Raw genomic sequence first — 20172 nt, forward strand, 5'->3', positions numbered from 1 at the left:
CGGAGGACTTGGTTATTGCATTTAGTTTTGCAAAGGTCACGGACATCCCCTCAGAGGGGCTCTGAGGGGCTCACACCCTGGGTGGGCTGGAGTGGGGCCTCTGAAGAGGGGCTTCTGACTCAGGGAAAGCTAGCAGCTGCTTCCTCCAGAGCAGAGACATCAGTGGCCTTGCTCCCCCTCCCTCCCTCCTCCAGGGTCTTGGAGAGTCAATCCCATTGGCCCCTCTTTCCAGCATCTTCCCCAGGGGTGCCCTGAGGGAGCCTTTCCTAGACTGTGGTGTTGGGGGTGGGGTCCCTTCAAGGAGGAAGTAGAAGCAAAGGCTTTAATTGACTAATGCAAACACTGGGACCAGTTCCTATGGTGTCAAAGAGAAACAGAATTCTGGTGACTGAGTAAGGTGCTTGGGGTTGGAGCTCAAACCAGGACACGGAACTTCTACCTGGGTGATGATGGAACATACAGTCACCCGGAGCAGAGACCGTGAAGATCACACAGCTGGTGGTGGGGCTGGTTGTGTCCATACCAGCTGGCTCACCTCACAGTCCATGGTCAGGTTGGCTAGCGCCCATGCTAGGTATATGATCGCCACAACAGATGGGCGGTTTTGGTTAATACCGTGTTAGTTAGATGATCCCCACGGTGGGCTCGGAACTACCTACCTTAAGCCAGCACTTCTCAAACTTTGACATGCATGTGAATCACGTAGGGTCTTGTTAAAATGCAGATTCTGAGTCAGTAGATCTGGAGTGTGGGGCCAGAGACTTTACATTTCTAACAAGGTCCAGGTGATGCTGAGCTGTGGGTCAGTGGACCACAGGTTAAAAACGAAGGCCTTTGTGTCAGGCTGAGCTCCATAGAAGCAGATTCTGGGGAAGGAGATTGAGTAGGGAGTGCTCTTATGAGAAGGGGAGTGGGGGCAGCAGGACAGGGCCAGGGGAGAAGGTGAGCAAGGAGATGGTCTCAGCTGGGCACCTGCTTAAGCCCGATCCCACGGTGAGCCCTGAGCATGAGTGATACTACAGAGCTGGTCCCATATGGAGGCCGGAGTGGGGGTGGCCTTTGGTACACCCCATGTCAGCTGGTCATTGGCCGTGGGCTTCCTCAGGGAGGGGTGAGGGAGAGGTGTCATGCTTCCTCTGCTTTTCCCCCATCAGCCAGGGGCAGCTCTGCAGAGAAGGGGCAGCTGTGGGCATCAGCACTCACGGCCACTGGGGGATGAGCACACTGCCTGAAGAGACGGATCTGAGTGGGAGCCCATCAGCGTCCACATACTGTACCCTGGCCTGAGAATGGCCTTGAGGAGTGTGGACTGGGAGACAGGACTCTTGGCTCTTGTTTCCACTCTGCTGTGTGACCTTGGGTAAGCTCCTTCTGCTCTCTGGGCCCTGTTTGTGCCCCAGCCTCATGAGGTTTTGGTTGTGTTTGGTCCTTGGTCCTTGTCCTTAGGTTGTGATGGAGCCTGGGGGTAGGGATGAGTGGATGGGTCGGGGTCTGCGCAGAATGAGGCAGCTCTTACTTCAGAGCCCAAGGGAGAGGGAGGAGAGAGAAAGGAGGAGAGAGAGAGAGAAGCCCTTAGACCGGCAGTGTTCCGGGAGGGCTTCCTGGTGGAGGGAGGCATTTCGGCAGGACCTCCAAGAAGGGTAGGATGGGGACATGTGGAGGAGGGGAGAACAGAACAGGCATTTATTTAGTATCCATCACAGGATGGGTATTTCATTTATGCTATTTATTTAACCTTCACAACAACCCTTGAAACAGAAGCCGTCCCTGCTGTGGAGATGCGCTGAGGCTCCAAAGGGGAGGTGACCGGGCTGTGGTCACACTGGGATTGGAACCCAAACCTGTTTGCCAGAATCCCCATTCTCCTCCTCCAGGACCACAGCGTGTAGGGAGGGGGCGTGGTAAAGGCAGAGGGAACATCAGGCTTTGGGAACCACTGCAGACCTGGCTGGATGGGTCCAGGCTGGTGTGGAAGAGGAGGCCCCCGGGAGCTTAGAAGAACCTTGAGTGCCAGACCCTGGAGTTGGAGTCCTGTAGTGGGGAGCCACGGAGGGCTCTGGGGCAGGCGTGATGTGGGCGGAATCCAGTGTTGTGCCCCTCTCCTCTGGGGCCCTTCCCGCCCCCACGCTGGGGCCATCTTCCCACATGTCAGGCCCCCTGGATTCAACTTCTTCATCAGTGTATGTGTGTGCTGGGGGCTGGGGGGAGTCCGTCCTGGACCCTCCCTGTAGACCACTTTCTTGGCATGTGGGGTCCTTCGGGCAGAGGGGCTCCCACTTTTGTTGTAGCTGCTTGTGGGACTGAGGTCCTGGAGTCATACTGCCCTCCAGGGATCTCAGTGTGGGTGAGAGCTGGTCGCCTTGCCACTGAGAGGAGCCCACCTTCCTGCCTCGCTCCTCCGTGGCCGCCAGCCCCATGCTGTGCGTCGGGGCCTTGGGGCGAGTGGAGGAAGGACTACAGATCACTGCCCCAGCTGCAGGCAGGTGTGGGCTTCGGCTGTGTCAAGGCTTTGTGGTGAGGACTCATCTTCGGTCTTCTTCACTCTGTTCCCCGTGGCCTGAGTTTTCTCCCCCAGTCAAAGCTGGCAACACCCGGCTCTTTCTCATCCTCAAGTAAACCTCTCTCTCTCTCTCTCTCTCTCTCAGGATGTTACATAAGCTACAGTCACAACTTGGCACCTGGCACGAGATGCTGATGTCCAACACAGAAACTCTTACTGCCAAGCGGAGCGCTGGGGCTAAGATGATAGTGTGAGAAGTACCAGTGAAGTGGGGGTGGGGATGGAGGAGGAGCTACTATTTATTGAATACCTACTATGCGCCAGGCACTGAGCTAGGTGTCTTACGTATACTGTCTCATATAACCCTCACAATAGCCCTGCAAATTACGTATTATTGTTACCATGTCACAGACACCTGAAGCTCAGAGAGGTTGAGAAACTTGTGTTTGGTCACACAGCCTGTAGGTGGCAGAGTGGATCATGAACCGGAATCTCTCTAGCTCTGAAGTATTGAGCTTTATTCTGCAGCGCATGTCCCATATGCAGAGGGTCTTCAGCTTCCTCTGGGAGGTCCTTTCCCGTGTGTTCCCTGTTTTGACTCAAACCATCCCCACTGAGAAGACTTGGCGTAGGGTGTGTTATTCCCACTGCAGGGATGGGCAGACCTGGGCACAGGGTGAGTGCCCACCATGTCCAGGCTCAATTCAAAGTCATAGGCCAGCAGGGCTCAAACCCCGAGGCCTGACCCTCACGCCCCAGTTGCTTTCCACCTCCCAGGAGGCTTTGTTCTCAACTTATTGTTGTACAGACCGGACACGTGTTCTTTGGCTGTGAGCTCCTGGATCAGTTATCTATTGCTGCCTAACAAGCCACCCCAAATTAGTGGTTTAAAACTACTATTTTATTTAGCACACAATCTGTGGGTTGGCTGGGGGGCTTGCTGGGCCGGGCTGGCTGGCCTCTGCGGGGCTCTCTTCTGCATCTGCGGTCAGTTAGTTGGTCACCTGGCAGCTGGGTGATCTAGGATGGCCTTGCTCACAGTCCAGCAGTTGGCAGGCTGCTGGCCAGGGGCTGGCTCAGCTCTCCCCGTGGCCTCTCGTCCTCCCGCAGGCCAGCGCGGGCTCGTTCCTGGCGCTGTGGGGTTCCCAGCACCGCACGAGCTCCAGTGCACAAGTGCGGGTCAAAGCTTTGCTTGTGGCACATTTGCTGCTGTCTCATTGGCCAAATAAAGTAGCCTGGCTAAGCCCGCCTTCCAGGCATGATGACACAGACTCAGCTCTTGGTGAGAGGAGCAGGAACATCACTGGGCAGAGAGCATGGTGCAGAAACGGGAGGACCCATGGTCATCTTGGTAATCTACGACAGCTGCCCTCGCTCCTTCAGACAGACATTTATGGACCCCTGCTGCGCACCAAGCTCTGTGGCAGGGACTCCGGAGTGCACAAGGCAGACCCAGTGTTGTGCTTCTGTGACCTCTAGTCTAGCTAATAAATAGCCACCTAATTCAGCACACAATGTGAGTGTAACAGGTGTGACTGGGAGAGCTGTGCAAACGCAGGCGGGAGCTCCCTGACCCTTAAGCTGAGACCTGTAGGAAGACTAGGAGCTGCTGGGACAGGGGAGGCATTCTAGACAGGGAGAACAGTGTGTGCAAAGGCCCTGTGGAAGGAGGGACCTGGCACGTTTGAGCACCCAGTGAAGTGCCAGTTCCCTTGAAGGGTCAGCAAGCTTCAGCTGAGAAAGGAACTTTGGGTTTGTGGCTATCCTCTGAGCATCCCCTGTGTACGCAGTCTCAGGGGGGAGTGGGAATAGACCTTTCCACGGGCAGCTCGCTCACAGGGCAGTGGGGCTTGGTGTCCTTTGGGAGGAGGGAGAGATTCGATGCTCGTGTGGGCCCCAGAGAAACCTTTGCAGGCGAGGAGGGATTTGGGAATTGGAAAGGGCAGGGAGGTGGTGAGGGAGGGGTCAGATGTGCAGGATTGGAGGGGGGTGTGGTGTGAGTGATAAGCAGGGCTGGGGTGCTGGGTTAAGTAAGAGTTTTGGATTTAGTTCTGTTGGCTGTGATCTTTGATCCGTGAACTGAGGGCAATGGGATAGATCTGGGTGGGGAGACCTGTGGGGAGGGTGCACAGTAGGAACGCTTGGGGAACTCTCCTGACCAGCGGAACCCCAAGCCCCTATCCCCAAGCCAGCCTTGTGTCCACATGTCAGGCCTGGATGGGTGTCCTGAGGGGGGATCTGAGTGTTGAGTCCCTCTGGGGTTGGCCTGCTTGCTCCCAGGAGCTGCCTTTGATGTTCCATAGCATCTTCAACAGCTTCAGTCAAGGGGGCGCGGTTTTGGAAAAGGCACAGAGTCCCAGGGAACCAGAATAATGACCATCAGTGAGCCAGCACAGAGATGGAAAAATGGGACAGGTTAGACAAATCTGAGTTTGAATCCCTGCTCCTCACTGATGTCGCCGTGAAACTCTGGGCAAGTCACCGCCCAGCCCTGAGCCTCGGTTTCCTCATCTGAAAATGGGGCCTGTCCCGTCCCCCGTGGGCTGAGTCAGCGTTAGGGCCTTTGCATCTGCAGGCGGGCTCTTGCCTGTGGCGGCTGCGGCCGGTGCGGGGACCTCCCTTACTGTACAGAGCAGCACACCATCCCCTGCAGCAGCCCTGGATGTCAGGGAAGCTGTCTTCCCCAGAATAAACAGAAACCATGGCAACCAGCATGCATCACATGGCCGACGGCCCATCCCGCCGCCATGACCACGAGAAGGGCCTGTCACAGATGCCACCAGCAGTGGGGTGACCCATGGAGACCCCCTTTAGCCCTCCCTCCCTGCCTGAGATCGGACTGAGAAGTTCTAGAAAAATCAGTCCTGACTCTGGGTTTCTATTCAACCTCACATTTTATTATTTGATTTTATTCTTCCGTCTTGTCCCAGAAAGCTTGTCTTGAGTGAGATAAATTCGAGCGAACCTCCCTCTGTCCCCCTCCCTCTATCATCTCCTGATTGACGCCCTGGCAGGAGATGCCAGGACGCTGCTGGAGGCGGGCACTGAAACGGTGGCAAATCTACTCTGGGTGGAGGGCATGGGGCCAGCAGGCTCTGCCAGTCTCTGCAGACATCCAGCGAGTGGTGGTGTTGATACCCCACTATGGAGAGGCCACCCTCACCCGGGGTTCACCACTGGGAAGTGGCAGAGCTGGGATTCGAAGCTGGGTCTTCAGGCTTCAGAGCTCGTTTCCACACTGCCTTTGGCTGAACTGGGGCTCAGCTGCCGGTGCAGTGGGAAAAAGCATATTTGTCTGTTTCCTGTGTGGGGGCAGCTGACTTATGATGCCTGACCCCAGCGCAGGGGGGTCCAGGGTGGTGGGGAGGGGAGCTGAGGTGGCCTCGGAGACCGGGAAGGTTTTCCAGTCCTTGCGTTTCTGCCTGGCAGCCTCCTTGTGCACCTCTGGCAGGAGTGCCCTCGTGCCTGTGCTTCTAGAAGCACGGCCTTGCCTTGGAAGTTGGGAGTGGGGCTCCCTGGAGCCCCTGCCTTCTCGCTCTGCATCTGCAGCCATCCAGACTGGACAAAATCCAAGCTTGGGTGAACCCCTTGTCTCTTGGAGTCTTGGATTCTTATCTGTAAAATGAGGGCCTTGATGATTCTCTTGACAGTCTTGTAGTGAGCATGGACGGTAGGACCCAGAACCTTGGTTCCAATCCTTTCTGTGATACTTACTAGCTGTGCACATCTAGTAAGTTACTTAACCTCTCTGTGCCTCAGTTTCCACCTCTGTAAAATGGGCATAATAATTGTTCCTACCTAATAGGGTTGTCATGAGGACCAAAATTTGTAAACATCCCTGGGACAGCGTATGTCCTACTGTTAGTGTTACCTCCTGGAGTCGTTGGGAAGTTAACATGGATGTGGCAGGACCTGTCATGCGTTGTGCTTGGCAGATGCTCAGAAACTGCTTTTGTGGTTGAGGAGGGGACGAAGGAGATGGGGTCAGTGTGGAGGGCACTGGGGTAGACAAACCACTGGGCTGGCTGTGGGACCCTGGGTCATCTACCTAACCTCTCCGTGTCTTGCTTTTGGTGATTCTTTATTTATTTTTGGCCATTCATTCACAAGAACACATAACGATATAAAAGTATATATAAAACATTGCAAAATTAGAGCCAAGGAAAATATAAAGTAGAACAAATTCTAAGTGGAAAACAAAAACAGATATGTTGGCCCTGGACTCTATTATAGTCTTTGAAATTGTCTTGCAAATCTGGCTCTGGGCTTCCTGGCAGACAAGCAAAAAGGGAAATAGATTGCATGATTTCTTTGTTCATGGGAAGAGGCTTGGCAGCTCCTCATGGGAAGTATAGACTTAACCGACATTTGGAGCTAAAAGAAATTCCTCTTACCAGCCTCATGGAAGTTCTCAGACCTCAGTTTCCCCAATTGTAAAAAGGGGGGATGAATCCCTGCTCCGTTGCCTCTCTGGCTGATTGTGGGGATTATGTGGGTGTCAAGAACCTGGTGCCTGCCTGGGTATAGTGGGCGCCTGAGGACATAGTTCTCATCCCTCTGCCCATCATAGCTAGCTCCTGTCAATTTCTGGGTGGAAGCTGAAGTCAGCACAAAGTCAGCCCAAACAAATCCAGCTGTGCCAGAGTACCGTCTGGGTCAGGACCCAGTCAGGAGGAGGGTTGTGTGTGTGGTGGGTGGAAGCTGTTTAATCATAGGACAGATGCCAAGGCCAATGGGGCACTTTGACAAAATGAGGCTGGAACATGGCGTGTGCATACGCCCCACGAACGAGTACATGCAGTGGGGTCGGAGGACTAGTGAGGGCCCATTTGGTGACCACCTGTGCCATCAGACGTGAGTTCAAATTCTGGGAGGGCTGTGGAGATGGAGAGGGGAAATGGAGGCGACTGCAGAGGAGGAAGAGAGGCTGGGCTCGGTGCCCGCTCCCGTGCGCAGCGTGGCCCTGTGGTGGTCAGCGTTTTCCTCGAGGAGGCACGTGGGACTAAGCATCCATGATGTCCCAGTGGGCGTGAGGATCCAGACAGGGCGCCCGAGAGGCGCAAAGCGGCTGCAGGCACTTCCCTCCGGCGAGATTTGTTTAAGAGAAGCTTGTAGCTTCTCAGCATTTACAGGTGCTGACGGGGGCATCACAATATTGTGAAGTTAAGCAGCAGAGCCGGCTTCATTAGCAGCTTACCTGGCGAGGCTCTGCCGCCTTAGTTAGCACCGATGGCTGGATGTGACAGAGCTAAAATTGCACTTGGCAATTACCGCTCGCGAGAGGTTCTCGGAGCTGTGAAGGGAAGGTTCCATGGAAATCAACCCTGGTAATCACAGGGTTTAAAATTAGTCAGTTACTATTAAGGCTGCTCTGTCAGCATGTGTTTCAGGGTGATGCGAGGGGTGGGGGAAACTTGGGTTTTGACCGTCCTGGGTTATCTTGGGTTCACCTGCAACAGATTTTCTTTTTACGTTGGTTCCAGGACAGAGGTTTGTGAGACCCTGTGTTAATGTCATGGCACAGGGTGGCCATTTGAATGATGGGTTGTTTTAAAGTCCTTTTCTTTTCATCTGTGTGAGCTCACACCTCTTTCTAAGCTTTTGGGTTTTCTCTAGATTTGTGAGGCGGTTTTCCCAACAGCTTCGTGCCTCTCCTTGGGATGTTGTGCGTGAAGAGCTCAGCTTTTCGTTGACTCCTTGTCCCAGAGGAAGGAAAGGTGTGATATTATTGAAGGTCCTGAGCCCTTCACAGAATAATTTTTATTAATCCTTGACTAGAATATTTCAACAGCCTCAGAATGTTGTCCCCATTTTGCAGATAAAGGCAGTGAGGGGCCAGTGTGCATTTGGCTGCTGGTGCAGAGAGAGTCAGATAGAAAGAAAAAGCTTGTACACATTCAATTCTAAGTTGGCCAGGGGTGTGTAACACGGACCTTCACAAATGGGAAGATGGAAGCTCGGGTCAACTCATGGCTTTGAGCCTCAGTTTCCTCATCTGTAAAATGGGAACTTGTGCTGGGCAGGTGTGAGGATGAAAAGAGATAATGTAGGCACAGCAGACCCTCAGCGCAGGCGGCTGTTGTTATTAACAGTGGTATTTATTGTCCCCCTACTTTGTGCCAGACACAGGACCAGACCTTTCCCATAGATGATGGCTGCTTCCACAAAGACCCACAGGGAAGTCTTAAGATAAGTAAATGCAGGCTCAGAGAGGGTATAAGTTTGTCCAGGTCCTCTCAGTGAGTAAGGGGTAGGGCCAGGATTCAGACTCAGGCCATCTGGCCCCAGGGCCTGTCCCTTCTCCCTGCCCCTCACTCTGGGAACACTTGAACATCGAGACGACAGGCTGCCCTGGATGACTGCCTCAGTGGCCGAGAAGGGAGAAGCGTTAAAACGGAAGAATCTTTTCCAAAAGGCTGCAGCTCCTCCACAGGAAGCTGAGTCATCTCTCTTTGTTTTGAACCATCACCATCGAGATGCCTCAAAATCCGAAAAATGAAAATAAAAAATGCTGAGTTTTGTCTAGATGCAGTGGCCCCACCCTGGCCCCACCCCAGAAGGAACTGAGCAGAGGGTCCATGGAGCTGTGGCTCCCTCCACCCCGTACTGGGCTCCTTGGCCCAGATGTTGAGTGCAAAGCGAAGAACACTTCTTTTGGAATCCCACATGCAGGGGTTCGCCTTGCTGAGCCGCAGTTACCCCACCTGCCAGGTGGGCATACCTGCCCCAGCCCTGGCTGCCCGTGGGGCTGGCACTCTCGGGCTGAGTGAGTCGTGGTCGGGAATCTGCTCTGTCACTGCACACCTGTTGACAGCGTGAGCACAACCCCAGAATTGCTCCTTCCAGCACATGTGGCCAAGTCAAGTCCAGAATCTTCTGTTCCCAGCTCAGCTCCCACAGACTCCCTTGCCCGCACATGGTGGAGTTCCGTAAGTGTTGGATGGAGAATGCAGGGGCTTCCTGCACTTGCCCTGGATTGTCCCACCTCTCCCTCTTAGCCTACTTTCTTCTTCTCTGTTTACTTCAACTCTGCCCCTCCTTCAAATCCCACTTCAAACAACACAGACCCTTTTCCATGAAACCCTTGGACCCTTAGCTGTGAGCACTGTCTCTCTTGATACGTAATTTCTCACCTCTGTGCACGAGCTGGCATATCTTTGAGGGCAAGGAGAGTGTCCTGTTCAAACTTTGCCCTGGCGTCTGGAACTGTGCCCTGCAGGGAGCAGGAAGTAGGCAGAGGGAACAGAAAATGCTTGTTGAGGGAATGAATGAATAAATGATATTTGAAGGATTTTTACCTTCACACTTCCCTGTGACAATCAGTTATACCTTTTGCTTATCAGAGTCTCTGGTTTCCAATTAGCAAGTGTAACATTCAACAAGCAATAAGGGCTTCTTTCCATGTCAGTAAATGCCGAATGTTTTTCCTGGCTGCATAGTACTCCATGGTACAGACAGCTGTGAGCTGTGATTTATTTAATTAATCCTCTATCAATGGATTTTATTGACATTTCCATTTTCTTATAAATAATGTCGCAGTGAAGAAATAGATGTCCTTGTCCATATGAATTTGGCTTAGAAAGTCCTTTCCCATCTTAGGCTTATATAAATATTCATGGATGGTTTCTTCTAGCACCCTTCCAGCTTTGTGCATGTGTTTCCAAATCTTCAGTATGTCTGAAATTTCCATCCATCTTTCTATCACGGTGCAAAATCCGCATCTCCTTTTCCTTCAGACAAACTCCGTGTGCTTGTTCATGGCCTTGGATCTAGATACTGTGCGTACTTTCTATTTATTGAGCACCTACTGTGTGTCAGACCCTGTGCTAGGAGCTGGGACCCAGAGATGAACAGACAGATGGTCCCGGCCATCGAGGAGATCACAGCCTAGTGAGGAAGGCGAACAATAAACAGAAATGAAAAACATCAAAACAACCAACCAGAAACCATTGGCTGGAGGAGTGTGCCTCGACGGCGCTCTGGGCGTTGGCCCCCCTCGTCACGTGGCATTGGCCCCAGGCCCTTGTCTCTGCCACTTAGTTTATTATTGTTGTAAGTGTTCACTAATGAGATGATTCCCCTGAACTCTCAGTCCTGGGGACCCTCAGCTCTGAGAGGCTTCCTCTGGGACCTCTGGTGTTTCTGAAATGTCCAAAAGGGTTAAAATTGGTTCAGTAGTGCCCAGCACAGTACATGGCACTTTATAGGTCCTGTCATCCCCATTTTACAGTTGAAGAAATTGAGTCTCAGGGAAGTTAACTGCTCCAACAGGCAGAGCCAGGATTTGAACCCAGTTCTGTCTTGTTCCAAAGTCCGCACTCTTCACGGAGCCCTAATTTAACTGCACTTGTGTGAAAGCTCATGCTGGGGGATCCACAGGGCCTCGGGCCAGCCCTGTCCCAAGCCTGATGCCGCCTTGTGGAGGGTGACCTTGGCCTTTGGCCTGCTGGCTTCAGAGGAGTGGGAAGGAACCAGGGAGGCACTTACATTTTTGTTTTAAATTATAAATGTAATACATGCTTGTGGAAAAGAAAAAAAAAAAAGAAGACAAGAAAGAAAAAAGCAGCAACTGAAAATACCTCCTTCTCCTGCTCCCCAGGGTAACCACCATTAACAGTTTGGCGTCTTTTACTGTGCACATCCACACACACACAGTTACTGTTTGTATAATAATGGAATCACGTTCTTGACTTTTCCTCCCACCCGATTCCAAGTCAGCACCTATGGACCTTCCTCATTCCATCATATTCCATGAAGTGGATGTATTTCAGTCTGTTCAACCTGACCCCAGTTTTACGCATTTAGCTTGCCCCTAATTCTTCTCTGTAACAAGCAACATCCATGGACATGCACTGTGCACACGAATACGGGTGTTTCTGCAGGACGGATGTTCAGAAGTCTAATTGCCAAATGAAGTGGCGTGCAAGTTTCACACGTTGACAGGTGCTGCCAAATTGCCTCCCAAAAGCCCTGCCAGCTTGATACCTGCTCCCAGGGTGGGGTGCCTGAGGGGGGATGGCCCTTAAGCCACAAATGATGCAGAGCTGAGCTCCCTCCCCTTCCGTTCCCCGAGACCTGGCGTGGAGACCGCCTCCAGGAGCTCCAAACACACAGGCCCAAATTGGGACAGAAGATGGATTTTGATAAAAGAGGTTAAATAACAGGTTTTTCCATTTCACCTTATAGGAATGGGATGGGGGGCGGGGGTGCCGGGCCTCCAGCCAATAGAGGACCAAGAGTTGTCAGGAGGGCTTATAAAGCTTGCTATTTCTGGCATTTTTTCTCTTTCTCTGCTGATTATGCAGCAGAATCGCACAGAGGCTGTCGCGGGCGCGTTCTCTCGCTGCCTGGGCTTCTGTGGAATGAGGCTCGGGCTCCTTCTACTTACAAGGCGTTGGTGCATTGCAGGTGTGTTTCGGCAGAAGGTAAGCAGCGGGCACCCGCCACCTCCCGGGGTGGAGGTGGTCAGACCGTCGCTGCGGGGTGAAGACAGACGAGGCCGGGGTAGGGGCAGGCAGGGACCTGGACTCCTGCCTGTCACATTGTAGAATGAAGATGCTGTGCAAGGTCCAGGAGGCCCGCAGGTGACAGCCCCTTCTTGAAAAGGAATTCTGTAAGTGGCTGAGATTGGCCCCCAGAGAGCAGGTCTTGGTGCCCAGAGCATCTTAGGCACCCAGGGTGCTCAGGAAGCATTTGTTCTTTCATTCATTCATCCATCCATCCATCCATCCATCCAGCACACCCTGCAGTGGGCCTGGCCAGGTGTGGGTGTGGGGGGTGTCTGACCGACTCAGACCAGAAGCCATGATGGAGATAGCCCATGGCGTGGAGGAGCCGGGAGAGGCCTGGGTGAGGAGCGGCTGCGGGCGTCATCAGGAGTAAAGTTTGTGTTGCCTCCTCCATTGGATTTTGGAGTTTGTGGAATCAATAAAAATTCCTCCCAAAATTTGGTGAGTGCCCCATTTTCCTTTTGTCCGTTAAGGATACTGAAAAGTAACCAGTTGGGATCTTCAGTCGCCATACTTTCGTAGAAGAAAGGACAGCAAAAATGAGGAAGGACGTCGTCCCAGATTTGAGGGCAACCACATACACGCATAATAGGTGACGGAGATTGTGAATGCAGAAACCTGACTCTAATGGCATTTTCCAGCTTTAATGGCATGGTCCCTGGGGAGAGTGGCTTCGTCCTGGGAGTTGGCTGAGTTGGGGGCGGGGCTTGTTGCTGTTGCCAGGGCTGCACCAGCCGAGCAGGAGGCCCGACCTCTTCTGGTGCCCTGATTTATCACAGTCCTTGAAAATCTGGCTTTGTGCACGTGTGTCCCAGGAGTGGAAGCCGCCCTCTCAGACCTGCCTTCCCTCCCTTGGAATATCCAGGTGGACGGAGAGAGACCAAGAAACAGGAGCTTCTGTGCCCCGCTTTCAGCACACTGGGTCTGAAAGCAAGAGGCCACAGGTGCCCGGTCTGCAGGGGAAGGCTTTGGAGCCAGCCAGCCATTGAAGAAATCGCTATTGAGTGCCTACTGTGTACTGGGGTCTGGGTTAGGTCCTGGTTTCAAATCTCAGCTCTGCCACAGGTACAGTCTGTGATGTAAGGCACGCTTCTTGAGCCTTGCCCGTCTCAGTCTCCTCACCTGTGAAATGGGGACGCTGATAGCTGTCCCCGGGTTTGATGATTGTGTGTGTGTATGTATGTACACACACACACACACACACACACTCTGTCTAACACTTAGCCTAGCATGTGGTAGGACCTCCACAAATGTTGAGTGAATGAATGAGCAAATGACCCAGAATATGCAGCTCTGCTCAGGAGGAGGATTTCATGGTTCCCACTGTGTGTGTGTGTGTGTGTGTGTGCATGCATGTGTGTGTATAACCTGGGCGCTCCCCTCTTTGTGTATGGCCAGAGGCTCTGTGATCTGCTTCTCTTCTTCGGGAGCCTGAATGCAGGGCCCCAGTCTGCCTCCTGGCCCTGGCTGGTATGGATTTCTGTCTCTGGCCATATCCGTGGGCTCTTGACTGGGAGGGGAGTTAATTACAGGGACTTACTGGCTGTCTTGGAACAAATCTGACTCTTTATTTTTAACATTTCCTGAAGAGCTAACTGGATGCTGGTCACCAGTGTGGTATTGGTGGGGTCTCAGGACAGTAGCCATGGATCTGGGAGGAAGGGTGTGGAAGGGAGGAGGGAGTGGTCCTGGAACAGAAGGTGTGTCTGGAGTATTGCTGCCCCGACACACCTCCTGAGCTTGGAGAACAGAGGCTGTACCCAGGTTTAAGACTGGGCTTTGAGCCCCTGTCTCTGCTCCATGCCCGCTGTGTGATCTCAGGTGGGTCTCCTTACCTCCCTGAGCCAGTATTTCCGCACCTACAAAATGGCAGATTGTTAGGAGGATTAAACGGGACAAGATATATAAAGCACTTTGTTGGTGCTCAGTAAATAAAATACCCTCCCCTCTGGGGGAGCTTTGACTGGGGCCCGGGATGTCTGCTGGCATACAGGGTCTGGCACACAGCAGGCACCCACTGAATATTTACGGAAAAAACAAAAGTGCCCAGGGAGCGGGAAATGAGTTATATGTATGTATCCTGCTATGTAATTGCTTTGCGATCTTGGGCAAGTTCTTCACCTTCTTTTGGTCTCTGATTCCTTCAGAAAAATAATTCAGGCTGGTCCCACCCACTCCTGTTCTCCGTGTTGGAAATCAGGGCTGTGTGCGGAACGTCCAGAGGGGGACGAGCTTCACGTTGGAAGTTAATTTCCTTTCCGCAGTCAGTGGCACCCATGACGACTCTCTCCCCTGCTGCCTCGTGCATTCACAAACCAGTAATTAATGAAATCAGGAGCAGAGGCAGGGATTCGGGGCTCCTGAGCAGGCAGCCTCGGTGGCACGCACGGTGATCGCCTCGGGGGGCCTGGGGGCCACCCAGGAGTCGCCATCTCTGTCCAGCCAGGGGGCCTGGCAAGTGTGCACAAGTGTGAACAATCACAAATGAAGCTCATCATAGATGGGGAGTGGGTTCTCCAGCTTCTCCCAGACCCTGGGGGGCCATTTTCCAGGGAGGGTGTGGGGCCTCCGCTGTGGGGTGTCTGTCGAGATGGGCATTGGAATAGGAGCCAGGTGGGCCTGCGTGTGCAGGCTTCGCTCTCTTGATTTCTGGCTATGAGACTCGAGGCAAGCTACTGAGCTTCTCCGGGTCTTTCTTGCTGTGCAGAACAATTGAGGCCATGGCAACAGCAGCCCCTTAAGAGTGGGGGATCACGTAGCAAGGCAGCTTTGATTGCACGTCCTCATCTCCAAAGGTTCATCCAGAGGAGACAGTGGCTCTGAATGGTCCTTGTCTTCATTCACACGACCCCACCCCCAGACATGCCCTCCCCCATCGCACCCATCGTGGTTAACACCATGTGTCGACCCCTTGGCTTAAGTCATCATTGACCTCTCTTCCTCACTTCCCACAGATCGCTGCTCACCCCCACTGGCGGCACCCTCAGGGTCCAACCACGTTTCCCTGCCTCACGATCACCTGTCTCCTGGGCGATCCGGGGGCCTCCGCCCTGGCCTCCCTGCCTCCACCTTCCCCCTTAGCGTCTGCTCGCCTCAAAGCAGCCAGTGGATTTCTGTGACCACTCCCCTGTGAACGCTATAGGCTGGATGGTCGCTGGTAGCCCGCTGAATCAGTTCTGATGCTTTCAATATGCCCACTTGCAGGGCTGGGACCCTGTCAGAGCGCCTGTTTTGCAGTCAGCAAGCTTCTGCCTCCTCCTCCCTGCTGCTCCTTAGAGCCCCTCCTCCACCCCCCAAGCTATCAGGCTTCTTGGTGTTGTATATACGGACCTGCGTTTTGTCCAGAACGTTCCTCTACCCCTCACACTCCTGCTGATCCTTGCAGACAGAGTCACGGCATCACTGCTTCCCAGAGCCGCCTCTGATTGCCCACTTGTCCCACCCCAGCAGTCTGGGCCGGCCACCCCTTCCCTGTGTCCACCCCGTTGTAGTCCTCCCTGTCAGGGCTGTGGTGCTCTGGGGTGACTGGAGCCATCCGCGTGTGAATCACCTTTATCCTCATGCCCGCTGGAAGGCCAGACGGCACAGAGTGTCCGCTTGGGACACATTAATTAGGCAGTAAGTGCAGAGAACTCCCTGCAAATTAAAGGCCTTCAGACTAGACAGACTAGGTTAGAATCCTCTGACTGTGGTTTGATTTGTCTGTGTGACCTCAGACAAGCCATCTAACCTCTCTGAGCTTGGGAGGTCATGAGATTGACAAAACGACTCCTCTAACAGGTTTCCTCTTCATTTTCATTTGCTGGACAGTAAATGTCCCCAAAGACACCTGGAATATTTAAGTGTCTCCTCTCCTTTGCTCTGAGTGAAGCAAACCCCAAGAGGGGCCAGGCCCAGCGGCCCCCAGTACCTGCACAGAGGAGCCCTGCATAGAACCCCAAACAGGAGCAAAAATAGCAACCCCGGGGGCAACCTGCGATGTGGAAGCCACAGGAAGGAGCCGCAGGCCGAGCGGATGTCAGCTGCTCTGAGGCCCCGCTGAGGTTCCTCCAACGTGCGGGGCTCTGCAGCCCTCACGCCTGCCCTCGCCGGCTCGTCGACCACAGCATCAGATAAGGCAGTGGAAAAAGTGCTGCCTCCCTCTCTATGGGGAGGGGTAATCTCTGCCATCTGTGGGGTACACTCCATCCCCTGCTGCCTCTCTGCTTTCTCCTCCCCTCCCCCCTTGCTTGTTCTGCCCACCTTACTGGTCTCCGCCCCCCCCCCGCACACTCCCACCTTAGGGCCTTTGCACGTGCCGTTTCTTCCCCACCTGCCTGGCTCACTCCCTCCCCTCCTTCCAGTCTTGCTCCACTGTCCCTTTCCCAGTGAGGCCCGCCTTGACCATCCTATGTAAACTTGCAGACCCTCCATCCCTGCACTCCTGATTCATCTCACCTGCTCGCCTTTGTCTTCTTTCCGTAGTTCTTACAACCTCTTAACGTGCTGTGTAAGGGACTTCTTTCCTATGTTTGGTCTTTGCTTTCTGTCTCCGATGTGAGAGGCAGTCTCCAGGGATCTTTGGTCACTTCTGTATCCTGGGGCCCTGGAATAGTGCATGGCACCAAGTAGGTCCTCAGTAAACGTTCTTTTAGGAAATGGACGCGTAGGTGAAGGTGAAGAACCAGCCCCGCAATCAGAAGAGGGTCAGGCTGGGTTTGTTTGCATTCTGGTTTTGTGTGCACGCTCACACGCCTGAATGCCCACATACGTACACATGCACGCACATGCACATGCCCTCAGCCACTTTTTGAGCCTCTCAGTGTTCGGGACAGGGCTGGCCCAGGGTCGGTGCTCCTCAGTGTTTGTGGGAAGGGAGACCGACGCCAAGCCAGCGTCTGGGAGACCCTGTGCTCCAGACAGAGGGCCCGCCGCGTGTCAGGGGCGGTTCACCGGGCAGGAGAGCAGAGGTCCAGTGGGAGATGGTGAGGGGGTGGGGCTGGAGAAATCAACAGCAACCAGATCAAGGAGGACCTGGGGACCAAGGGAAAGAGGTCGGTCTTCATCCTGGGCTCAGTGGGGAGCCTGTGAAGGATTCTGAGCGGGGCAGTGACTTTGGATGATTTAGGACTGGGTTCTCCTGGCTTGATTAGATGGGAAAATCCAGTCTTTCTTCTTCCACCTTCTAAGAGTCAGCTGTGTGCCAGACATCCTTGGCTGTGCTTTTCACAAGATTTCTCACGAACCCATTACATAGATGAGAAAATGGAGACTCAAGGAACGGAGTCTCACAGAATCCATCCTCCATATGGCAGCCTGAGTTGTCTTTAAAATATAAATCAGAGCATATTACTCCTCTGCAAAAACTCTCCAAGGGCTTCCCATTTGGGGTAACATCCAAGTCCCTGTCATGGCCTCGGGACCCCACATGCCCTGGCTTCCGCTGAGCGCTCTGACCTCATCCTGGTCCCACCCTCTGCTCACTGTGCTCCAGCCGTGGTCCGTCCCCTGTAGTGAGCTTTCTGCTTGCTGACCCCAGCGACTGCACTCGCTGTTCCCTCTGCCAGCAGTGCCCTCCCTTCTTCCTGTGTGGCTGGCCCCCTCTCCTTCTTCAGGGCTCCCCCCATTTAACTGTCACCTCTAGAGAGAGACATTTTTAAATATGTTTCTCTCCCTCTTCTGTCTCTGCACTCTCTTTGTGTCACAGCATTTGTCACAACTGTAGCCAATTTTGTGTGTTCACTTGTTTGTCGTCTGCCTCCCTCGGTGGACTCTGAGTCCTGCGGAGCAGCCCGACTCCTGTTGCACATGGTTTTGACCCCTCCCAGTGTGGGGCCCACATTCCCTGGAATCCTAACCACTCTGCCTGGCATTTCAGTAGTCTGGAGGATCCATGGTGCATGTGGAAAGATGTCAGATCTGGGTTCAAATCCCAGCTCAGCCACCTAATAGCTGTGAGACCTTGGGCAGCTTCCTTCATCCTTCTGAGCCTCAGTTTCCTCATTTGTAAAATGGGCATACAGAGGGATGGTCTTCCGATGAGGGCCGAGTACATGTGTGCCCAGTGCTTGGTTCAGCTCTAAACTCCCTTATCTGAAATCCAGAAAGCTCCACAACCAAAAGTTGTTTTGTAAAGATGCTGCAAACTCATCTGGCCTGCAAACCTGACCTGTGCTGACATGAGTCTCTTTATACTTTTTGCGTAACCCACTTGCCTGAATATTCATAGGATTTGCTGCAGAAATATGAATGCATTGACTGCAGGTGTTGCCTCAGACCACACTGTAGTTCCAACATAATTGTAGAATCTTTGCTTCCTTACGTTTCTGAAATCCAAACAAATTCTGAATCCTGAAACCCTATGGGTTCTGGCAGAGGGGCTATGGACCTGCGTGTGGGGCTGCCACTGAAGACCCTCCTGGAGCACAGGAGGGTCCATGGGGGCCTCTGACAGCCGTCGCAGAGCCAAAACCCTCTTGTTTCCTCTCAGTTTCTCGGCAGCCAGAGTCTTTTCAGTCACCTGGGGTTAAGCTGGGTTTTGTTGGCTCAGGGGCAGAGGTTAGGCCTTGGGCAGGGTGAGCCCAGGTGCACAAGCATTTCTGGTTTGAAATGAAAAGGGGAAATTTTTTTCTTATGAATCATCAGAAAAAGAAATCAGAAGAAAGTGTGTGACCAAGGAGAGGAAATGAGGGTTTGTGAGCGGTGTGTCACCCCTTTCTGCTCCTGGGTGACCCCTTGCTCTTGGCAGTTTCCATTCATCTCCGAGAGACTCAGTTCCATATGGTGGAAAACATACCGGGCACTGTCGTGGTTTTATGCTGGCTCCAGTCCTGCTTCCCTTTCTAGCCATCAATAGAAATGTCTATTTTTGAATCACTGCCACTCTCTTTTACTTGTTATTGTCTCATCAAATGTTTCTTCCCTGTCCAGGCTCTGCTCACAGTCCTGCCTCCTGGTCCCACCCCTGGATCATCACAGCAGCTTCTGCTTGGCTTCCTAGATAGGCTCCAGTCTCACCTTCCCCAATCCGTTCTCCACCTGAAGCCAGAGGCCAGTTTCTAGAATGCAGCTCACCATCCGGGCTTCAGTCTCAGCCCCCCAGTGTAGCCCTGAAGCCTCGTCATGATAAGGTTCTGTCTGCCTTAGCATCTCAGCTCTCCCTGCCTCCTTGCTCAGTGAATGGCCCCTTCTCCAGTTCCCAGCCTCAGCAAATGCTGTTTCCCCTGCCTTCTCCCTTCCATCTGGTGCCTTCTCCCCTCATCTGGCTCATTCTGCTCAGCCTGCAGGTAGGTCTGCTTGGAAGCCACCTCCTCAGAGAAGTAGCTAGGCTCCCATATCCTCTGGCTCCCAGGACACTTACCACCCATATTATAATTCCTGGTCCTGTCCCCCTCACTACACCGTAAGCCCAGGAGGACAAAGACTGTGTCCCATCCATCACTGGCACCATCCCCAGTGCTCAGAACAGGAGGCTGTTTTGAGCAAGACTGGATGGATGGACTTGAAACAGATGGGCAGTGTGGTAAGGGGTGACTCCTGAGGCAGCAGGCAGAGGTCTTGGGTCCTTGTCTCCCCTCTTTCTGACTGGCTATCTGCCCAGGGGTGGCCGCCATATTGCTTTCCAGTAGGCTGGAACTCTTTTCCATGTCAGCGGTGGCATGGAATATCCCGGTTTCATTATGGTAGGTATGTCTCATGCACATTTCTCCCCTTGTCATCGAATCAAGTATACATTTTTCCTATGTGTTTGTTTTGTGGTAGATCACCTCTTCTGTGACTTTCCTGTTGTGTCTCGTGTCTTTTTGTCTGTTGGCGTCTTGCTCTCTCTAATTTGACTGAGTCTTTTCTACATCGTATATATTAACTGTCTCATAGTTGGTGCTGATATTTTCTTAGTCTGATGTCCTTTTCATTTTGGTTTTATTATGCTTCCTTCTACAGAAGATATTAATGCGTATATATTTGAATCTGTCAATCTCCCTTCCTCCGTGATTGCTTCAAGGGCTGAGCAAGTTATCCTGCTTCCATGGATCCGATAAACATTCTGTTCTGTTTTCTGATATTTTCGGATAACATGACTTTTTATACTTAACTCTTTAATCTGTTTAGAGTACATTTTCGTGGGTGCAGTGGCTATCTACTTCAGTGTTCCTGAATGGGAACAGGATAACCCTGTTCTCCCCA

The 20172-nt window shown here is 52.9% G+C and overlaps 1 protein-coding gene across 8 annotated transcripts in view; it reads left to right on the top strand.

Annotated features, from left to right (window-relative positions):
• TOX2 (TOX high mobility group box family member 2) overlaps window positions 1-20172 on the top strand; it is a 151694-nt gene that overhangs the window by 16347 nt on the left and 115175 nt on the right. For 2 of the 8 annotated variants that reach the window (XM_070485969.1, XM_070485966.1), the window contains exon 1: window positions 11535-11652. The exons of 4 other annotated variants lie outside the window; for them this stretch is intronic. Coding sequence is in view for 2 of the 4 variants with exons in the window: in XM_044748344.2 (XP_044604279.2) it covers window positions 11800-11925 (126 nt within the window). In the remaining 2 variants the exon portion in view is untranslated. Of the gene's footprint in view, window positions 1-11534; window positions 11653-11692; window positions 11926-20172 lie in introns of those variants that run through there. 2 more of the 8 variants (XM_044748344.2, XM_044748350.2) reach the window with 2 other exon arrangements.

The sequence above is a fragment of the Equus asinus genome, chromosome 15 (genome assembly GCF_041296235.1).
Source record: "Equus asinus isolate D_3611 breed Donkey chromosome 15, EquAss-T2T_v2, whole genome shotgun sequence".
Lineage (NCBI taxonomy): Eukaryota > Metazoa > Chordata > Mammalia > Perissodactyla > Equidae > Equus > Equus asinus.